At 26.8% G+C, this 19254-nt stretch overlaps 1 protein-coding gene across 2 annotated transcripts in view; it reads left to right on the top strand.

Moving 5' to 3' along the window:
• LOC107444993 (RAS oncogene family member Rab27) overlaps positions 1-16701 on the top strand; it is a 46151-nt gene extending 29450 nt beyond the window's left edge. The window contains exons 2-7 of one of the 2 annotated variants that reach the window (XM_071178343.1): positions 119-197; positions 1209-1312; positions 3569-3745; positions 11384-11469; positions 12740-12967; positions 16284-16701. In XM_071178343.1, coding sequence (XP_071034444.1) covers positions 3575-3745; positions 11384-11469; positions 12740-12967; positions 16284-16479 — 681 coding nt within the window. In that variant the 5' untranslated portion in view covers positions 119-197; positions 1209-1312; positions 3569-3574 and the 3' untranslated portion in view covers positions 16480-16701. The remainder of the gene's footprint in view (positions 1-118; positions 198-1208; positions 1313-3568; positions 3746-11383; positions 11470-12739; positions 12968-16283) is intronic. The other variant, XM_016059290.3, reaches the window with a different exon arrangement.
• The last annotated feature ends 2553 nt before the right edge of the window (positions 16702-19254 follow it).

Below are 19254 nucleotides of genomic sequence, written 5' to 3'. Positions count from 1 at the left end.
AAAAATAGCAATAATTTCAATTTTGTTAATGGTTTGCAACTATATTTTTACTTCTCTTTAGTAGATGGCAGCACATATAGAAGAAAAATATCACGTTGTTTACTTCTTTTTATTTCAGATTTCTGTTTTGTTTTTCGAACAGTCATCATCCACCTGTTGTATTTTGGGAAATGCGTGAACAACTGTTGCATATTGAAGTGAATTTTCATTATAAATCTTATATTATTCTTTATATTTGTTCCATATTAATTTGTACAAACAGATACCTATTTTTTCCTTTACTCTGTACTTATTTTATTTCTATATTTTAAGTTAACGACTTGCAAGATTGTCTGGAAATACCGGATATGGCTAAAGGAAACCCAAATACTTATCTTGCTAATTGTGAAGGCTAAATTGTTTTTTTCTTTTTTTGATTTAGAAAGTGAAAACATTTGTAAACGAATTAAATTAATTAGGTTTCTGATGTCAAATATTCTTGAGACGAGGTATATGGGATAAAAATTTGTCAATGCAGATGTTGTGATAAATTTAAAAATTCGACCTTTAACTGCATTGTTTTTCAAAATATCGAGAAATACTCGTATTATTTGTAATTCGTGGTGCATTATTTGTTTAAAATCGTACTTAATAATATCCTTTGGGCGTGATTAAGGAGTGTATCTAAAATATGAGCATTATTTTGATAAAATTTCATGTGAATAGAGTTGTTTTATTGAAATCCTACATTAAATCATATAATTATGGTAATATTAACAAGATAATTTTTTATTGTTGCACCGCGTGATATTTATCCATTTTGCTGACACAAGTAAATTTAGCTGCTTTATTTATTTTTCCTTTTAATTTCTTTTATTTTCATTAAAAAAAACAATTGAATTTAATGTTTTTTAATTGGCAACTTTATCACCTATGCTTTGAAAATGGATATGTATCAAGGATTTTATTAATCTCTTTATAAATATATTCTTATAAAAGTCATATAATTAAGGACTTTATAGCAGTCTCTGCTACAAAAGTGAAGCTTGTCTGAATACTTTAAAAGCTTATTTAATAAAAAAAATAACTACAGACAGATTTTTATGTCGCCCCCTTTGCCAAAATAATCGCCAAGTTATGGTGACTTCTGGGCAAGGGCCTGCTTAAAATATTATACAATAAAATTTTATTAAATGTACTTCCTCTAAAATTAATTTGTTAAATTTCAGGTCTTGTGCTCTGGTGGTTTCTTAGTCTAGGAAAGTTTAGCAGCTATCCAGATCTTTGTTTCTTGAAAGTTCAATAGTATTACATTTTCTTATAACATCATCTGGTAATATAATTTTTTTTGTGTCATATAATTTATAAATAAGTTACATAAATAATGAGTTTCTTTGAACTACAGTCTTTACTTTAAAATTGTCTAAACTGAATTGTTTATTCTAACATAGATACAGAAATTTAGTCACTTGATTTAGCAAATATTTCCAACAAATTATTGAAGAAAATTTTTCTTTTGATGTTGCCACACAATCCCTGTGGCAGAATTTTTTCGAGCTATCTGCAACAGAACTGTCTAGCACTAATATCTCTCTGCAAGATACTTTTGATAATAACAAACATATATGCTACTAATTTAATTAATGACTACCAATTAACTATTGATAATTACTAATTTGATGTAATAAATAATTAACAAAATGCTGTACTTACAAAAAAATGTATAATTTTTTTTAATTAAAACCTGTAATAATTTTTTATTCTAACATTATGAGTGACATTCTTACATTTTGTTGAGGGGGAGAGTAACGCACAAATTATTTCCTTCGCATTTTATAAAGAATCATCACAATAAAAAAATAATTAAAGACCATGAAATCCATTGTCAAATAAAAAAGATGGACATCAAAATCACACAAATCGGACTCCTCAAAAAGGGGTTACTTAAATGCATAATAAATAACTGTAATATCGATTAAAAAAATATCGGATTTTAAAACTAATGAGAAATCAGGCCGCGGTTGAGATGGGTTGACTCAGTGGAGTCAGATTTTCTTGCAATTAATGAAAAGAATCAGGGATAAATCAAAAGTCATTATGGAGAAACCTTCAGAGTAAAGCAATGGCCCACATTGGGCTGTCTGGCCAACTATGATGATGATAGTAAATGAAATGCATTAAAATAGTTTTTGAGGTATAATAATTCTTAATATATTTATGAGATTTTAGCCCATACGAATTTAAAATAGTCAGTAGTGTCTTGCATGAGGGCAAATATATGATATATCAGATATATTATTTGGAGTACCACAAAAGCTAACACTTTAAATATTAGAAATTTAGAATCTGATGTGATTCAAAGTGTTATAAAAAAAGTAGTCATTATTTAATCAAATTACATAATATATTGTTTATCGACACAATAATTTTAAGGAAAATATTTTAATAAATTAATTTTAATAGCAATAGATAGTTTGTTATTTTTTATTTATACAGTATACTCTCCATATCCCAAAGTCATAGGGACACTAAAAAAATTTCAAAATAATGAGCTTCAAAACTAAATATGTTCTAAAAAGTAGAAAAATATATTCTAAAATGCTACTCTAAAAAGTAGAGTCATAAAATATAAGAATAACTACTATTAAATATGTATGATTGACTACAAGTCTAAATACAACAGTTATAATTTTATTTTCAAAAGTAAGACAAAAAAAATTATGCATTAAATAGAAAAGAATCGATTTAAACGGTCAAACCCCGCTCTAGTGAACACGGTTTATAGTGAACTTCAGGATATAGTGAACGAAATGTTCGTCCTGTGCCTTGTTATACACGCATAATGTTATTTTTTGTGTCAACTTTTGTTTTGTTTTCAACTTTTATAGTGAACTAAAAAAGTGAGCAAGTTGGATATTATCAACTTTTTTCTGTCTTCGACTGACTTTTTTTCTTCATTTTTTTTTTTTTAAATTTTGAAATGTCTATTTCAAAATAAATACTTATACTGATTTTTAAAACCATCTATAGAGTGGAATGTAGCGATAAGCATTTTTACTTGTTTTCTTTTTTTCTCACTTTTCCATCCCCTAAGTAAATAAAGGCCAACCCAGGCAGATGTATGGACAAATTTTTCCCTACTTCAGCTAAAGATTACAAATTTTTTTTTGTGGACACAAGACGATGAGTAATAAAAAATAAAAGCAAGTTAACACATTTCTTGTTACTACATATAATTTTTCAGCCATTTTTGTATTTCATTTTATTGGTCATTTATTTAAATAATGTATAACAAAAAGAAGGAGTTGAAAATTTCAACTTAACAAGGTTTTGAAAAGAAACCCTTCGACATAGGAATTCAAATTAACATTAGTTGGATAGATAATTTCAAGGAGAAATATAATATTTTTTTTAACGTAACTGAGGTTTTCAAGATATCGAGAGTATACTGTACATAATTTATTAGTTCTTATATCTTATATAAATCGATGCTCGATAAACAAAAATTTTGAAATTTATGTTTAGTGTTATTTCATTTATGACAACATTGAAATTTATGTTACATTTTTTCTCTCTCTCTCTCTCTCAGTTAGTGATGAGCAATGTGACTGGCAGTTCCACTGCAGATTATGATTATTTAATCAAATTCCTTGCTCTTGGCGATTCTGGAGTAGGTAAAACTAGTCTACTTTGTCAGTATACAAATGGAGTCTTTAACAAGAAATTTATATCCACCGTAGGCATTGATTTTAGTGAGAAGAGAGTTGTAAGTTTATGTACACTTTTTCCTAATCCCTAAATTTCTCAAAACTATAGTTAACACGACTAATATTCAAATTGTATTTATAAGTTACTTATTGATATAATCTATAAAGAGAGGAATTTGGCATAAATATGTCATTTTAAGTCAATATTATTCAGATACTATTAAGTCAATGACATGAGGATTTTAGTTCTTTCTACTAAATTATAGAAAACTCTTAGTACCTAATTTTTGAAGATAAATATTACTTGTAAAATATTAATTTAATTTTATATTTTGCATTACTTTTAAAAAGAATTGTATTTGCTACTGGAAAACATTACTACTTGAATACATTACATGCTTACTTGAATACAAGCATGCTACTGGAATACATTACTACTAAACATTGCCATTCCTGAACACGAAAAATCTAATGTTAAATTTTATAATGTCTAATGTTTTAAACAATAAAGTAGGGATGTAATAGTGATTTGGCCGAATACTGAATATTCGGCCAAAAAAATCAGCCGAATACAGAATATTTGGCTAATAAATCGGCGGAATACCAACATTTTTCTTTTAAGAAAAAATCATTAGTAAATATCATTTTTATGTAGAAATAAGTTTAGTCATTATTGAAAAATAATTAAAACTTAGCTAGATTATTGGTATAGGGCAGGGATGGCGAACCAGTGGCACGCGACACAATATTTTGGGCACGCCACCAATCACACAGTTTACTATGAAGCATATTAACAATTCAATTAAAATTCACAAAAAAAGAACAATTAAAGCCAAAAAAGCAATTAATAACCGCAAAAAAACAAACGAGCAATAAATAACTAGCAAAAAATATAACAGTTCTGCTTAAACTAATATCTTATAACCCTAATATAAGTTATTTATCATGTAATCTGCAACAACAGAAGTCACACTGATGTTACTTTAAGTTGAATTACGCGTATGCTGAGACATTGCAAAAGTTGAGAATAACATTTTTTCGTAGTAAATAAAGAGTTTTGAGTTGATAAAATTTAGTATTATTATTTACCCAATAATCACAAAGTCAAAACTATTTGTCGGCACGTCTATGACCTCATTAAAATATATTTTAGAAAAAAGGGCACGTTGGTGCATGAAGGTTCGCCACCCCTGCCTTATACTATATATAGTACTTATAATGAGGCTGTGATAAAAATAAAATGTGGTTGTAACCATAACGACAATTTGCACACCTGCCAACTTGCATGGCCGTTGAGAAAAAAAAAATTATTAGTAGTAGCAACATTATAACGTTTTGACGTATTGAATTTTTAATTTATTGTTTCAAAATTTTTTTCAATCTACCATGCATATCAACAATTAAAAAAATATGTAGATACGATCACCTTATTCCGCTCTTAAATGTTAAGTAATTTACTTTTTGAAATATATTTCCAACTATAATTGTTATTTTACTACCAATTTATAAAATCTTTTTCAGCGTCCNGTTTTTAAAAAGTGCTTTTTTTCCAAAAAAAAAATTTTCTTTTCCACTTCAGTGATATCTGGTGGATCCCATGCATTTCACGAAAAATGGGGAGTTTGCTACGTAATCGTTTGTTCATGTCGTACCCACGTTATGACTTGCGCATGCGCGCACACTTGAAACCGAAACCCGAGTGCTCCAATTCGGATAGAGAATATCAGATCCTTATGAAATGTTTTTCTTTTTAATTTATTTTAATTTTGTTCTTGTTTATTTTATTTTACTTCTAACACTTTTTTTTGACGTAGGGAGTAAGGGTACTTTTGTTCTGAGTTCTGGGTCAAGTAGAATTCACTCGGTGATGTGGGAAAGTACTGATTGTTTCGATTTACGCCCGTTTCTTTTCGGGTTTTTTTAACGCTAAAACTGTTTATAAAAGTTTTTGTTCTTCAATAATATCATTAATTGAATATGAATTTTTTGAGTGCTTGAAAATTTTTTAAAAAGTGCTTATTTTTGATTCAAAGATTTGGCTACGCACCCTGTTATAAGTTAATTATGTATGGTTGACTAAATGTAAACAGTAGCAAGCTTCCTAAAACCTGAAGAAATTTAGAAACTTCTGGTGTATCACTCTGCTTATGTTATGCTTATGAGTCGTAGGTGAAGAGGCTTAATATTATAGAAAGTTTTATTTTTGGGATTTGTGTTTAAATTTATGCATAATTTTTCCATTCATAAGAGTTTTCTGTAATTTATAAATTATAACAGATCGTGAGCCTAAAACAAATTTAACAAGATTAATATCACAGCATAAATAAAGTGTAAGATTAGCCATGTTTTGAGTTTTATCCTTTATTTGGCCATATTTGTGTGAAATGGCACTGTTTGTTATTTTTTAGATAGCATTATAGCAAGCTTGCAGAGTTTTCCAAATTTATTTGTTTGTTTCATTGAAAGTTAAATTGAAGGAATGTATTATATAGAAGACAATATAAGTATAATAATATTGGATGGTGCGTTTTTTCAAGCTTAGGCGTAAAAATCAGTCAAAAGCAGGGCTGTTTTATCCATTAGGCACTGTAGGCAACTGCCTAGGGGCCCCGCCACGTTCAGGGGCCCTGTGCTACAGAGAAAAAAATTGACAATGTTTCTTAAACAGTAAAAATGTAATTCGAAATTTCAATGACGATTGTCTTGCTCTGTACATTACATCGACGCTATTTTAGTACATTTCTGAACGCATTCCAAATTAGATATTAATATTATGGTAGTTAGTTCATGTATAACGCAGTAATATAATCGCAAGCAATTTTATCGCGGTAATTTTAACACTGACTAATCAGATGACTATACAGCAAGAGCAGCTTTTTTAACACAACATGCTTGAAAAACGAAACTTTTCCAAATTGAAATTAATTAAAAACTGTCTTCATTCAACTATGTCTCAAAACCGTTTAAATTCATTGACCATAATGGCAATTGAAAATTATGTATTGGAAAAGGTTAACTTTCAGGATGTCTTGAACGATTTTGTAACAAAAAAAGTTAGAAGAGTTAATATTTAAGCTTATTGTATGATTTTTTTTTAAATGCATATATTAATTACTTATATTCTTTTCGTTTGATTCAATTTTTTTATTGAATAATGTGATAATATACCTATGTAGTAAAAAACAGCATAATTATGAATAAACTGTTGTGTTAGCGAAAAAATATGTTAGGAAGTTAGAAGACGGGGGGGGAGGGGGCGAGACGAGCATTGCCTAGGGGCCGCGACATGCATAAGCCGGCCCTGGTCAAAAGTAGTAACCCGGAAATCCTAGGATAAATTTTTACCCCCAGCGCCATCTGTGCTTTACATAGTCAACCATACATTGATATAATTTATAAACAGAGGAATTTTGTCATAAACGTGTTATTTTGAAGTAAAAATTTTTCAAAAAATGCTAAGTCAATTACATGAGGATTTTAATTCCTTCTTCTGTATTATAGAAAATTCTAATACCTAATTTTTTTAATGGCCTCTTAATTTTTAGCACAAATCCTATCTAAATTTGGTTACAATCCAAACATTTTATATTTGAAAACAAACCTGTATTTTGCACATAGTATGATAGCATTAATTTCATTTGAAGAAATATTATAATTACATTTATACGTTGTGATTGTTCACCTCTTTACTTCGACTAAATCCACTGTATGTTATTTTAGTTTTTGAAAATAAATATTGCTTGTAAAATATAAATTTAATTTTATATTTTGCATTTCTTTTAAAAGGAATTGTATTTGCTACTGGAAAAAATTACTACTACTATTTGTCATTCCTGAACACAAAAAAAAAAAAAAAAAAAAATTTATTTTATAATATCTGATAATTAAACTATAAAGTAGGGATGTAATAGCGATTTTTCCGAATACTGAATATTTGGCCAAAAAAATCAGCCACATACCGAATAGTTGGCTAAAAAATCGTCCGAATACAATCATTTTTCTTTTAAGAAGAAATCATTAAAAAGTTATATTTTATGTAGAAATAAGTTTAGTCATTATTGAAAAATAATCAAAACTTTGCTGGATTATTGGTATAGGGTAATGTAACAAAATATTATATTTAGGGTATTAGAAATATTTAGGGTAATAAAGATAATTAGATATTACAATACTTAAAAATAGTTAAGATAAGGAAAAAACTGGCTAACAGCTATTAAAAAAATTTAGAAAGAAAAAAAGAAATGGAAAAAAATAGTTTCTTAATTCTGAAACAGAAACTTTATTGCTAAAATAATATTTTTCGGGGAAAAAAATTTATCCATGAAACATTTAAAGAGATAACATCTATCAGAAAAACTTTTAAGTATGCAGCGCTATCATAAAACGCTTATGAAAACAAAGATTATATGCAAAAGCAAAATAGGAAAAATAAAAATCTATCTTCCTTTTTAAAAGAAAATTTTAAATCTAAGCATTTCAGTTTTATAATTGTACAGTATTTTCAAAAAAATGGGAAGATTGAAGTCTAATAGAGAACCTCCTAAATGTCATATCATTAAAAAAAATCATCTATAAAAACGTAATTTTTTTAAAAAGAAAAAGCTTGGTAGAAACCAAAACAAAAATCGTTCTTAATTTTTAAAAGATAGATTTAATACTTAAAATTTTAATTTAACTTTTTCATATTGCCATATTTTTAGAAAAAAGGTGACCATGAAAGATTAATGTTCATTAGAAATGCTCTGTAAAAAATGCTCTTTAAAAAATTCTCTCGTAATAAAAGCTCTGATAAAAAAAAGCTGATAAAAAAAAGCTTATAAAAAAATCAAGCAAAAAACAAACAAAAAATTGTTTTTAGTTCTGAAATATAACTTTAACGTTCAGAATTATGGTATTCAATGTTACTAGTTATGTGTTTAACCGTATAAGAAAAAAGCGATAATAAGGGAACATTCGAAACATTCCGTTAACATGATTCATTTTAGAGTTTAGTTAAAACAGGAAAGCAATCTAAAATTAAACAACAACAAAAAAGTTCTCAATTTTTTAAATTATAAAATGTTGAAAAAATTAGCATTAAAAAACTTATGGTTCAATACACAGTAATCTAGTTTCAATTCTCCAAATTTCACTTTTCCAATTGTCTTTCAGAGCACAAATTAACAAGTTTTAGAACTTAACAAATATGTGTAAAAACTATTTCAGTTAGCATGTTGTAAAAAAGTTGAGTTTTACTTGAAAGTATTATACAAATACTTAACAATTTACTCAATTTGTTGTATTTTAATTTTTAAGACAAATTGATCTTATCGTACTAAGAATTGAATAATTTATTGCTTACTGACAAGGAAACTGAATTCATTGCAACCCTTGCAAGCAAAATCATTTTCAGCTGTATATTTCTATATTAAACCATTTAAAAGTTACTGTGTGCTTCATTGTAATAACTTTTGTTAAAAAATTTTTAAAAAAAACTTACTAACACTTCCAATTATTTGCCTCAATTGTGTTTTAATCTATCGTATTTGAAATTAAGGCAATTGTAATTGAGGTCTTCTGAATTTCGATTCAAAAAGATTAAAGTGTCTGTTGATATTGCTTTCTAAAGAGCTGTGTTTTAATGTTACTAATTATAAGATAATTTATCTATCTAGTATATTTATTTTACTGTTATTTATGTAATTAATAATATTATTATCCAGCGATTAAATATTTAATGTAACAAACCAAACATTTAATCTAAGGAACAAAATTTGTGAATTTAATATAAAAATCTTTTTATGGATTATACTGCTTAGTTTTTTTTACAACTCTGACAAGCATTACAATTTTAAATTTTTTTAAAATTTAAAAAAGTTAATTTTTATTTTTAAAAACAAATATGTATAAAAATGAAAATCTTATTTTCAATACTTAGCACTTTCACCCCTAAAGATGTTCTTTAACTTGTTTTTTCCCTCAAAAAAAGGCTAACTTTTCTTAAATTGTTAGAAGTAATAGGATGATTACTAGATTTTATAAAGAATTTTTTTAACACATATGAAAAATATTTAAATAGCTCATTTGAAGTGGATTAATTTGTTAAATCACAACATGTATCTTTTAATCACTTAATGGTTATGCATGTACTTGTAATAAAGGTAATAATTACGTTTCTTTCTGTTAATTATCACTATTTTATTTAACTTACAAGGGTCTACTGTTTCCCATTCAATGCCTGCTTTATTTTTTAAAAACTGCATTATAATTTTATTAAACTGAAAGGTTCAACTTAAGGTTTAAATAAGAGATCACTTTTATAACTTGTACCTAAAATTATGTTTTACTGAATTATTCGTTTCTACAGAAAATTATGATCATAATATATTATTTCTTGATACTTACTGTTTTTAAGTTCATTCATAGTATACTAGTATTTGTCAATTTTTTTCATCTAAATTTATTTATTTTAAATTCATTAAAAGTGAAGGTTTTTTGTTTAGGCTTTTTAGACGAGTTGCAAAAGCTATTAAGAAGGTAAAAAATGTATTAATTCTTAAATTAATTACATTAGTATTAATTCTTAATTAGTATTAACAGTATTAATTCTTAAATTGAATTCTTTTTTCCATTCCATGTGGTATGTTAAACTTATTACCTTTTATGTTAACATGCAGAGTAAATGTATTTTACAATTTTTATGTGAAAAAAAATATGTACGTATGTTAAATATTTATGTGTAAAACTTTTTTCATCTTACAAAACCATGGCATACATAAGTAAACTATTATGCTTTTTGCAAAACAATATAGTAATTTAAAACATTATTTGATGAAATTTTAAATTTGTAAGTTTAATTCTTTGTGACTTTTTTAAAAAGTCATTGTTGTTATTGTTTATCGAGGCTCTGGTGAAAAAAAACTAACTTTATTTAAATTTGGTTGTGATGCAAGTTTTATTCTGATGTTATGATATGAAATTCATAAATATCAAATCTGTATTGCATAAAATTAAAAGCTGTAACTGTTATATATAGTTTACTAGAATTGCTAAATCAACCACAAATTATTTATTATATGTTATTTAATACTTAATAATTTTTACACAGCAAAAAGTGCTGAAATACATTTGAATAAAAGAGCATTGAAGTTTCAATTTGTAGAAAAAACGTCATAATATTTTTAAATTTTATTAGAAACATTCATTGTCATTGTACAATGATATATATCTAGTTTTTTTTATAAAATGCTATCTGTATAATCAAAATATTGTTAGTACATAAACCAATACAATGCACTCGTCTGACTACATATAGTGAAATTTATTAAATTGACCATCTTAGTAAGTTAATCCTAATGATCAAATACCAAACTGACAAAAAAAAAATTTATTTCACTGTTATAACTTGACCACTTTATTTAAATAGACTATCAAATTGTTATCCCAGAGAAAAGTGGTCGACTTACACAGGCTGTGCTAAACTCAATTTTGTAACTTTTTTTCTGGAAAATTCGTGACATGCTTGTTATTATATTATGATAAATACTCAACAAATTTCATACCAAAAATTTTATTTCTCAAACAAAATATGTAACTTTCTACTTCAAATTTCAATTAATAGCAAATTCTTTACTCCATTTTGGTTGTGACTAGGTGATATTTATTAATAATTTAAATGTCTGTAATCTTAATTGCTAATTATAACCATTGCATTTCAGGTTTATCGATCCCAACACTCAGAAGGCATTGCTGGCCGTAGTCAGAGAGTTCATTTACAACTATGGGATACAGCAGGGCAAGAAAGGTATAATTCTATTTATCCGTTGCTTGTTTTTTTTCCAAACAAGCAATTAATTAAAACTTTTATAGCATTTAATTTCTAATTTTTATTGAATGTGTTAATCTCATAATTCTAGTTATTCGCTACTTTTTTTTTTCAAACAAGTAATTATTTAAACTTTTATTGCATTTAGGTTCTATGTATTGTTGAATGTGTTAATCTCACAATTCTAGTTATTTGTTTCTTGTTTTTTTTTCAAACAAAAATTTTATTTGTTAAACTTTTATTGCATTTAGTTTCCCTGTTTTATTGAATTTGGGAATCTTACAATATTGCACATGTTTAAGCAATTAACAATTTGAAATAGTCGGGTTTGCAACCATCTCTGAAGTAAATAATTTTGCAATATGTTACAAACTCTCTATTTGCATATTTCCCACTTAAAATGCATATTTTCATAGTTATAAAAAATTTTAAATGAAATTTTTAATCATGAATATATTATTTTTTATTTAGTTATTTTAAGTGCAACTAAAACCACTTTTTTGGTAATAGTTACCAGAACCCCTTGTAAAAATTCTTGTTATGCCTTCGTAAATGAAATATTTATATATGTCTTTTAGTGAAATATATACTAACTTTAGAACTATACCCACTTTACCCCACTCTGAGGTAGTAGTATGTATATAAAATGTATACTCTGTATATATTTTTTTTTTAAATTTCCAATGCCCACCTGTGTTCATCAATTGGGGCATTTACAGGGAAGATTTGTTGGCCACTCTTTCAGGGGCACCATATAAGGTGGACCAACGTTGCTCCATATAGAAAGCATCAAAATTTTCTGTCAAATAAATTTAATGGTTTGGTTTATACAAACCATTATATGTTAACCATTATAAACACAGTTTATACAAACATATAGCTTTAGTTTTTTGTACATTAAATTTTGATAAATATTCATTTAAGATTCATATTTTTTTTTTAAATTTTTTAATTTTTGATATTTTGTTTGAAAAAAAGCTTCCATTTCTTACACTTGGGTTTGAAGGAACCTATTCATTCCAGGGACAGTTTTTTTCTCAGTGAAGGAAACTTTGCCATCTTTGATTATATTACTAACTGCTAGATAAGCGAATGTACATTTTCCTCCAAACATATAGCTTTAGTTTTTTGTGATTGTGTTTTAAAAAAGTTTTAATAAATATTCGTATAATGAGATGCTTAATTTTTTTCCATTTATAAAGATTTTAATTAAATATTGATTAATATTTTCTATTAACTTATTTTGCAGATTTCGAAGCCTCACTACTGCATTTTATAGGGATTGTATGGGATTTCTTATTCTCTTTGACCTCTCTAGCGAACAATCGTTTTTAAATGTACGCAATTGGCTGGAACAATTGAAAACACATGCATATTGCGACAATCCAGACATTGTCCTTTGTGGAAACAAGGCAGACCTTGAAGAAACAAGATTCATGAAAGAGGAAAAAATTAGAGAAGAAGCCGAGAAATACGGGTGAATATCCTTCTCATCAATACTTGTTCAAAGGTCTGGGATAGCCTGGTTGGTAGGGTTTTGGGTCCATGTCTAAGAGGTCGTTGGTTCGATCTCCGTCAACCGACGACTCCCCGTGTAGTAAATGTTGACTGATGCACGTTAAATCTATCAAGTCTCAAAGTCCTCCATGTTCCCATAACAAATCATATACCTGGGGGTACTGATCTAGGAGTTTCCTTGTCTTCTGGATTGGCTCAAAATTACAAGGCTACTGAGTTGAACATTAGAAGTCATAAACCAAAAATTGGGTTCGCTGTTCAAGGATGGTTATTAAATATAAAATAAAATACTTGTTCAAATTTTTATAGCTTCTTCTATGAAAATAAGAATATATTGTTTTACAAAACTGACTCATTTTTATTGAAATTGCTTTATATTTTGATATTTTTGGTTAGAAAATCAACAATTATTTAGAAAGGTATAGCCTTTGTTTCAGCTTTTAATCTTCCCTTTATATATTATTTCCTGAACAGAGTTCTTAATGTCCAAAACAAATAGCCTTTTTTTATAGTTTACTAAATTACACTATGTTTCATTGTTTTTCATAATAATAAAGCAAAGTTTGTTTTGTGATAATGTGACTGAAATTAAATTATAAAAGTGAAACATGTGACTGAAATTAGGTCATAAAAAAGTAATTGTACCACAAAATTACTACATAGTAGCATAAATAAATATATGCATAGTTGCCCATTTTTCTTGATTTGTAGAAAAAATTAAATATACCTGACTTTAGAGTTTTTTTCTGTCATGAAAAAACATGAAACTTTCCTGATTTTTCAGTTTTATAATTAATATCTCTTTTAATAGAAACGGGTAAAAAAATGAAAACAGAAATATTTTACTATAAGAAGTTGTCTGAGAAATTGAAAGATTAAATTTCATATTGTACTGTTGTGATGATTTTTAAAATGTATCTACTAAGTTTAATGTTACTATTATTTATCTGCTTAGTTTTTATACCAATGCATTACCTCAATTTTTGTAGAGTCGCAATATTATTAATACCTTAGACTTATACATTTATACCTATACCATCAAACCTCGCTATCACAAACTTGAAGACTCACACGAAAAATTTCAGATATTGAAAATCAAGTGCTTTAATTCAGTATTTTTAAATATTTAGTCAAACAAATGACTGCAGTGACATTTTAAAAGTTGTATACCATATACATGTAACGCCCGGTGGCTGAGTGGTAGCGCTTCACGCTTCCTTGCCACAGGTCCTGGGTTCGATCCTATGGCTGGACAAGGTTGAGTCAGCCTTTCATCCCTTCAGTGGGTCGATAAATGAGTACCAAGCTTGCTTGGGAACTAAACACTGGGGGTTCCGCTTTCGGCTGACCACCTGGCTGGAACATCTGCCCTTGCACCCCAGAGCCCAAGGTCAAGAAAACTGAGATGGGCACACCCTCTATGGGCTGTTGTGCCACTGAGTTAAGTTTATTTACCATATACATGTACTTCAAATAATATGAATATCTTTTTTTCCTCATTTGATATTAAGCTGAAATTCTTCTGTGTCATCATCTTCCTCTTCTGAAATATCTTCCGGTGTTATAAGCCTCCTTAAATAATTTTGATAGTCATCACACACTGCAAAATTACAGTACGGTGTTCCCACGGGTCAGGGAGAACAAGGAAAACCTATAATTGTCAAAGAATTTTATTTGTACTCTTAAAAGCAGGGAAGGTTCCAATTTTTCCAAAAACCAGGAAATTTTTCACATCATACCTGAAAAATAACCGGTCACAGAACTGTCAGTAACAGTAATCATTTATTGAAATTCAAGTTAAATAATTCTAACTTTTAATGCAATTATTTGTTGTAAAAAATTTAACATTTTAGTGTAACTTCTGTGCTTGTATCCTCATTCAAGGATATTTTTTTGCTCGCAAAATCTAATGCTTATTTGACATTACAAATATAAACATTTTAGTTTTCTGATAAAATAACTTCATGGTATAGATAAATTATAGTCTGGATTTTAATTGAAATAATCCTGATATACCTGCAAAACTCAGGGAATTTGTTTTTCTGAAATTGAGTAGGATCCCTGAAAGTAGTTATATACTTATTGGTATAAATTTCTTTTGTATTTATTAAATAAGCAAGTTCTTTTGAAATTTATTGGTGGTTATTCTTCTTATGTGCAGATCCATCTCTCAAATCTCTTTTTAAGACAATTTGTCAAGCAATTTTTTTTTCTTATTGGGGTTTTCAGAAATTGTTCTTAAAATTATTCAAGAAAGTTGATTTGATTTATAGTTTGTTAGAGAACATTTTGAGTGATCCAAAATATTTCATTAAATGGAAGGTCACTGAGAAATATATTCAGCTAAATGAGCTGTTTTTTTTTTTAATCATCTGCATAAGGGATGTCCGTAAATGATGTCACACTTAGAGAGAAGAGAGGAGGATTTAGAAATTGGGACAATGAGGAGGGTAGGTTACAAAAAGTGTAACACTTCACATTTATGTTTAAATTAGGAATCAGCTAATTAAATATTTTAACACAATTAATTTTATGTTTTTTAGTATTTTTCATATGTTTATGTAATTCAATATGACAGTGAAAGGTAGAGGATAAGGTGAAGTGCTATACTTTGTAATAAGGGAGAGGGTGAAAAATAGTTGAAAAAGTGTGGCACAGCATAATGAGAATAGCTCCAAAAGCCCCGTAGCAAATGTATCGAGAATTCAGAATTTTTTATAATATCAAAAAATTTGTGTTTATGAAGTTCGTTTTGTTGAGGTTCAACTGTATTTTGATACATATAACAGGAAAATAAATGTTTAAAATCAGGAAATTTTTTAATACTGTTAGGGTTGCCACTCCACAGGGGGAATAGGAAAAAACCTGGAGAATACAGAGAATTTAATTCACCTAAAATAACAGGGAAAATGCGATGAATTTCGTTTCTTATTTTCGTCTTTTAAAAAATGGTGACCACTCTGTTTTTAAGGATTTTAACTACAACTTTGTTTTTAACTACAATTTATGTGATATTTAAGAATGATATTTCAGCTATACTTAACTATTTCATTTACTATAGCATTATTTATGTGAGTTCAGCTTTTCTTTTTTTGCTCTAAGTTTTTCTAGCAATTAAAACTAGTATAATTAGCCCAATATAGCTCATATGAGAGCAGAGTAATTGTGTTTCCTCTTAATATATTGTGTATAATATGTACAGGGAAAATTCCTAATTTCAGAAGGAACACTGACTATTTTATGTTATAACTTAATTACGTTATTTCTTTTTCTAGATTGCCATATTTTGAGACCAGTGCTCTAACTGGACAAAATGTTACCAAAGCTTTTGATACTTTATTGGAGATGGTGATGATGCGTATTCAAAAAACTGTGGACATCAGTTCTCTGCCCGGTCGACGTCGAGGTGCTCCAGGTGTTCAATTAGATGAAAAAAATCCTCAACCGCAACAAAGGAGCTGTAATTGCTGACATATTACATCTAGTCAAATAAGTATCTTTCTGAATATGCTCTGGATATATATGTTTGTTAAACATTTTATATGTTATACATATCCTTGTCACCAGTGTGATATTATGAGTTTACCTTGAAACAATTTTTTACCCAACAATCATTTTTCAATGTTAAATGTTTGTCTAAAATTTATATTAAAAAGCATTTATGAACCAAATATTTAATCAAAAAAAGAAAAACTATTTTATATAAATTTATTTTAATGATGAAATTTTTATGGTGTGAGTTTTTAATGTACCAAAATTTAACGTTCTTAGATGTCTGGTTCTATTAGTAATTTGACCTTCTGATGAAAGCTTTGATTGGTCATGAAAACGTACGTAAATACAATTTTCTAGTTGTTTAGCATCTTTGGTATGAAATGTTTTGTCAAATGTTATTCATGTTTTAAGATGAATGTTAATAATTTTTTTTTTTTACTATAATTATAGTAACTTTTTATTGTCCGTGTAATAGTATCATATCATGTTTTAGCTGTTTAAAAAAGCTACTAAACAGTTGTTAAAATGGAGTTTTTTTTAAAACTTTTTTAGTTAATTTTACAAATTTAATGATATAAAATTGGCAAAAATTTAAATCATTGGTAATTATTTTTTCTCATAACTTTTCATGGAATTTTCAATTAAAAGGAAAAAACTAAATAATAATATTATACATCTGAGTGAAACTGTTAAAATATCATGATATAGCTTGAAAATCTTTTCTTCTTACAGAAGAAATGATTTCATCAAATACATTTTAACAAATATATCATGATATATTTGTTGAAATTTTTTACTGTTTGCATCTAGTCATGTTTTAACTTTTAAAAAAGACACTACATATTTGTTTTTAAAAAAAAAAAAAAAAAATTTTTCAATTAATGAACCAGACAAAAAGTTCAAATCAAATCTAATTGATTTTAATTATATTTTTAACTTTCGTAACACTTTAAATTAAAAAGAAAATTTAATAACAATATTATATATATATTATGAGGAGTATAACATTTAACTATAACATTTAACTATATTATGAGGAGTTGATCTAGTTTATTGATATAGTTAAATAGCTTGAAACAGAAATGATACAATTAACATTTAATCTCAGTACAAGGAATTGTTATTTCAGGCGTTTTTAAAAAATAAAAAAAATTCCAGTTTATTGATACAAAGTAGCACACTTTACCTCTTAAATTTCAAATTGTATTGATAAATTAGGAATATAATTCAATCTTATATGGACAAACTAATTACTCAAATTATTATTTATTATCCTGAATTAAAACAATAGGAGCAATTATAATTTATTTTTTTAATATAATTTATTATGAAATATAATTTATTTTTTTATTAAAAATTATTATAATTTTCAAGTAATTATTTATAATTTTATATGTTTACTCTATAATACAGCATCTGAATATTTTGAACAATTTAAAGAATATTTGGCAAATATAAGGTTATTATAGTTATATATAAAAATGTAAGAAATTGTTGCAAAATTTGATGAAATTATTTCTTCTGTAAGAAGAAAAGATTTTCAATGATACCCAGCAAATATTTTAGATATATTACTGTTTTGTTTTTGTTTGTTTGTTTTTTTTTTTCAGTTTTATTGAAAATTGTTAGTTGTTTGGTATTTTTATCTGCCACTTTTTTTAAATTTGTATTTATCATTTTAAGAAATGTTTTTTTTAACCTCTAAAGGGATGATATTGAATTATTAAAGAAAATAATAAATAAATAAAAAATAGGCAGTTTTTGAAATATTAACTAGTTAATAAGTATGTTTAAACTGGCTTGATTTTTATATCAATTTAACTTGCAGATATATTAACTAGTGTAACATGCTGCATACCAAATATATATCCTTAGAAAAATATTTTTAATTTGATTGATTTTTATAAATATATATTTATTAGCATAATATAAACACACGTATCTTGTGTTTCAGATTCTTAATTGTGTTAATGTACATTTTTTATTGCTCCAAATGCTATAGAAATTATATATTAAATATTTACCTTAAAAAATATTTTCGAATTTTATTTATTTATTTTTATATCTGTAGATTTATTTATTTATTTTTATATCTGTATACCAGATTGTAAACAAGTTCTTGTGCTTCAGATTTTATTTCTCAGATCGTAATTGTTATAATTCAAATTTTAGACTTTTTTTGCTACATTTAATATTATCTATTCTGTTATACTATTTTTTTTTGGGGGGGGGGGAAGGAAGGTATTCTATGCATTCAGATTAGAAATTTGCGTATGCTTAATTATTTTTAATAAAGTCTCAATATTTCGGCTCAGTTTAAAAAAAAAATTTTTAAATACTATTTGTAAGTATTCCTTATTGCTTGCTCATTTATTATAATTTAAATTGAAATGTGTTAATACTTCTCTATTTCTATCACTTTTACATTTCTATAAATTTTAGTTGTACTTAATAAAAACAATATCTAAATAATGATCCTGTTGGTTATTTCTTATTCTGCCATGAAATTCTAGTCATGAAAATCATATTTAACTTACGACGACTGTAGTATTATAAAGTGAGATTTATTTTGTTGAAATTATTACAGACATTTTAATATAAGTGTTCTTTTTCCATGCAAATGGATATACTTATATATGCAAACTCTTAAAATGAATATATAATGTTTCCAAGCTGCAATAAAAAACAGCTATACTGTATCTCAAAGCCAGTAACTGATATGTTCCACCACTATTTTGAATTTACAAAGTG

This window comes from Parasteatoda tepidariorum, chromosome 3, assembly GCF_043381705.1.
Source record: "Parasteatoda tepidariorum isolate YZ-2023 chromosome 3, CAS_Ptep_4.0, whole genome shotgun sequence".
In the NCBI taxonomy this organism is placed as follows: Eukaryota; Metazoa; Arthropoda; class Arachnida; order Araneae; family Theridiidae; genus Parasteatoda; species Parasteatoda tepidariorum.
The sequence above is the reverse complement of the archived record's forward strand: the minus strand, read 5'-3'. Positions and strand labels throughout refer to the sequence as shown.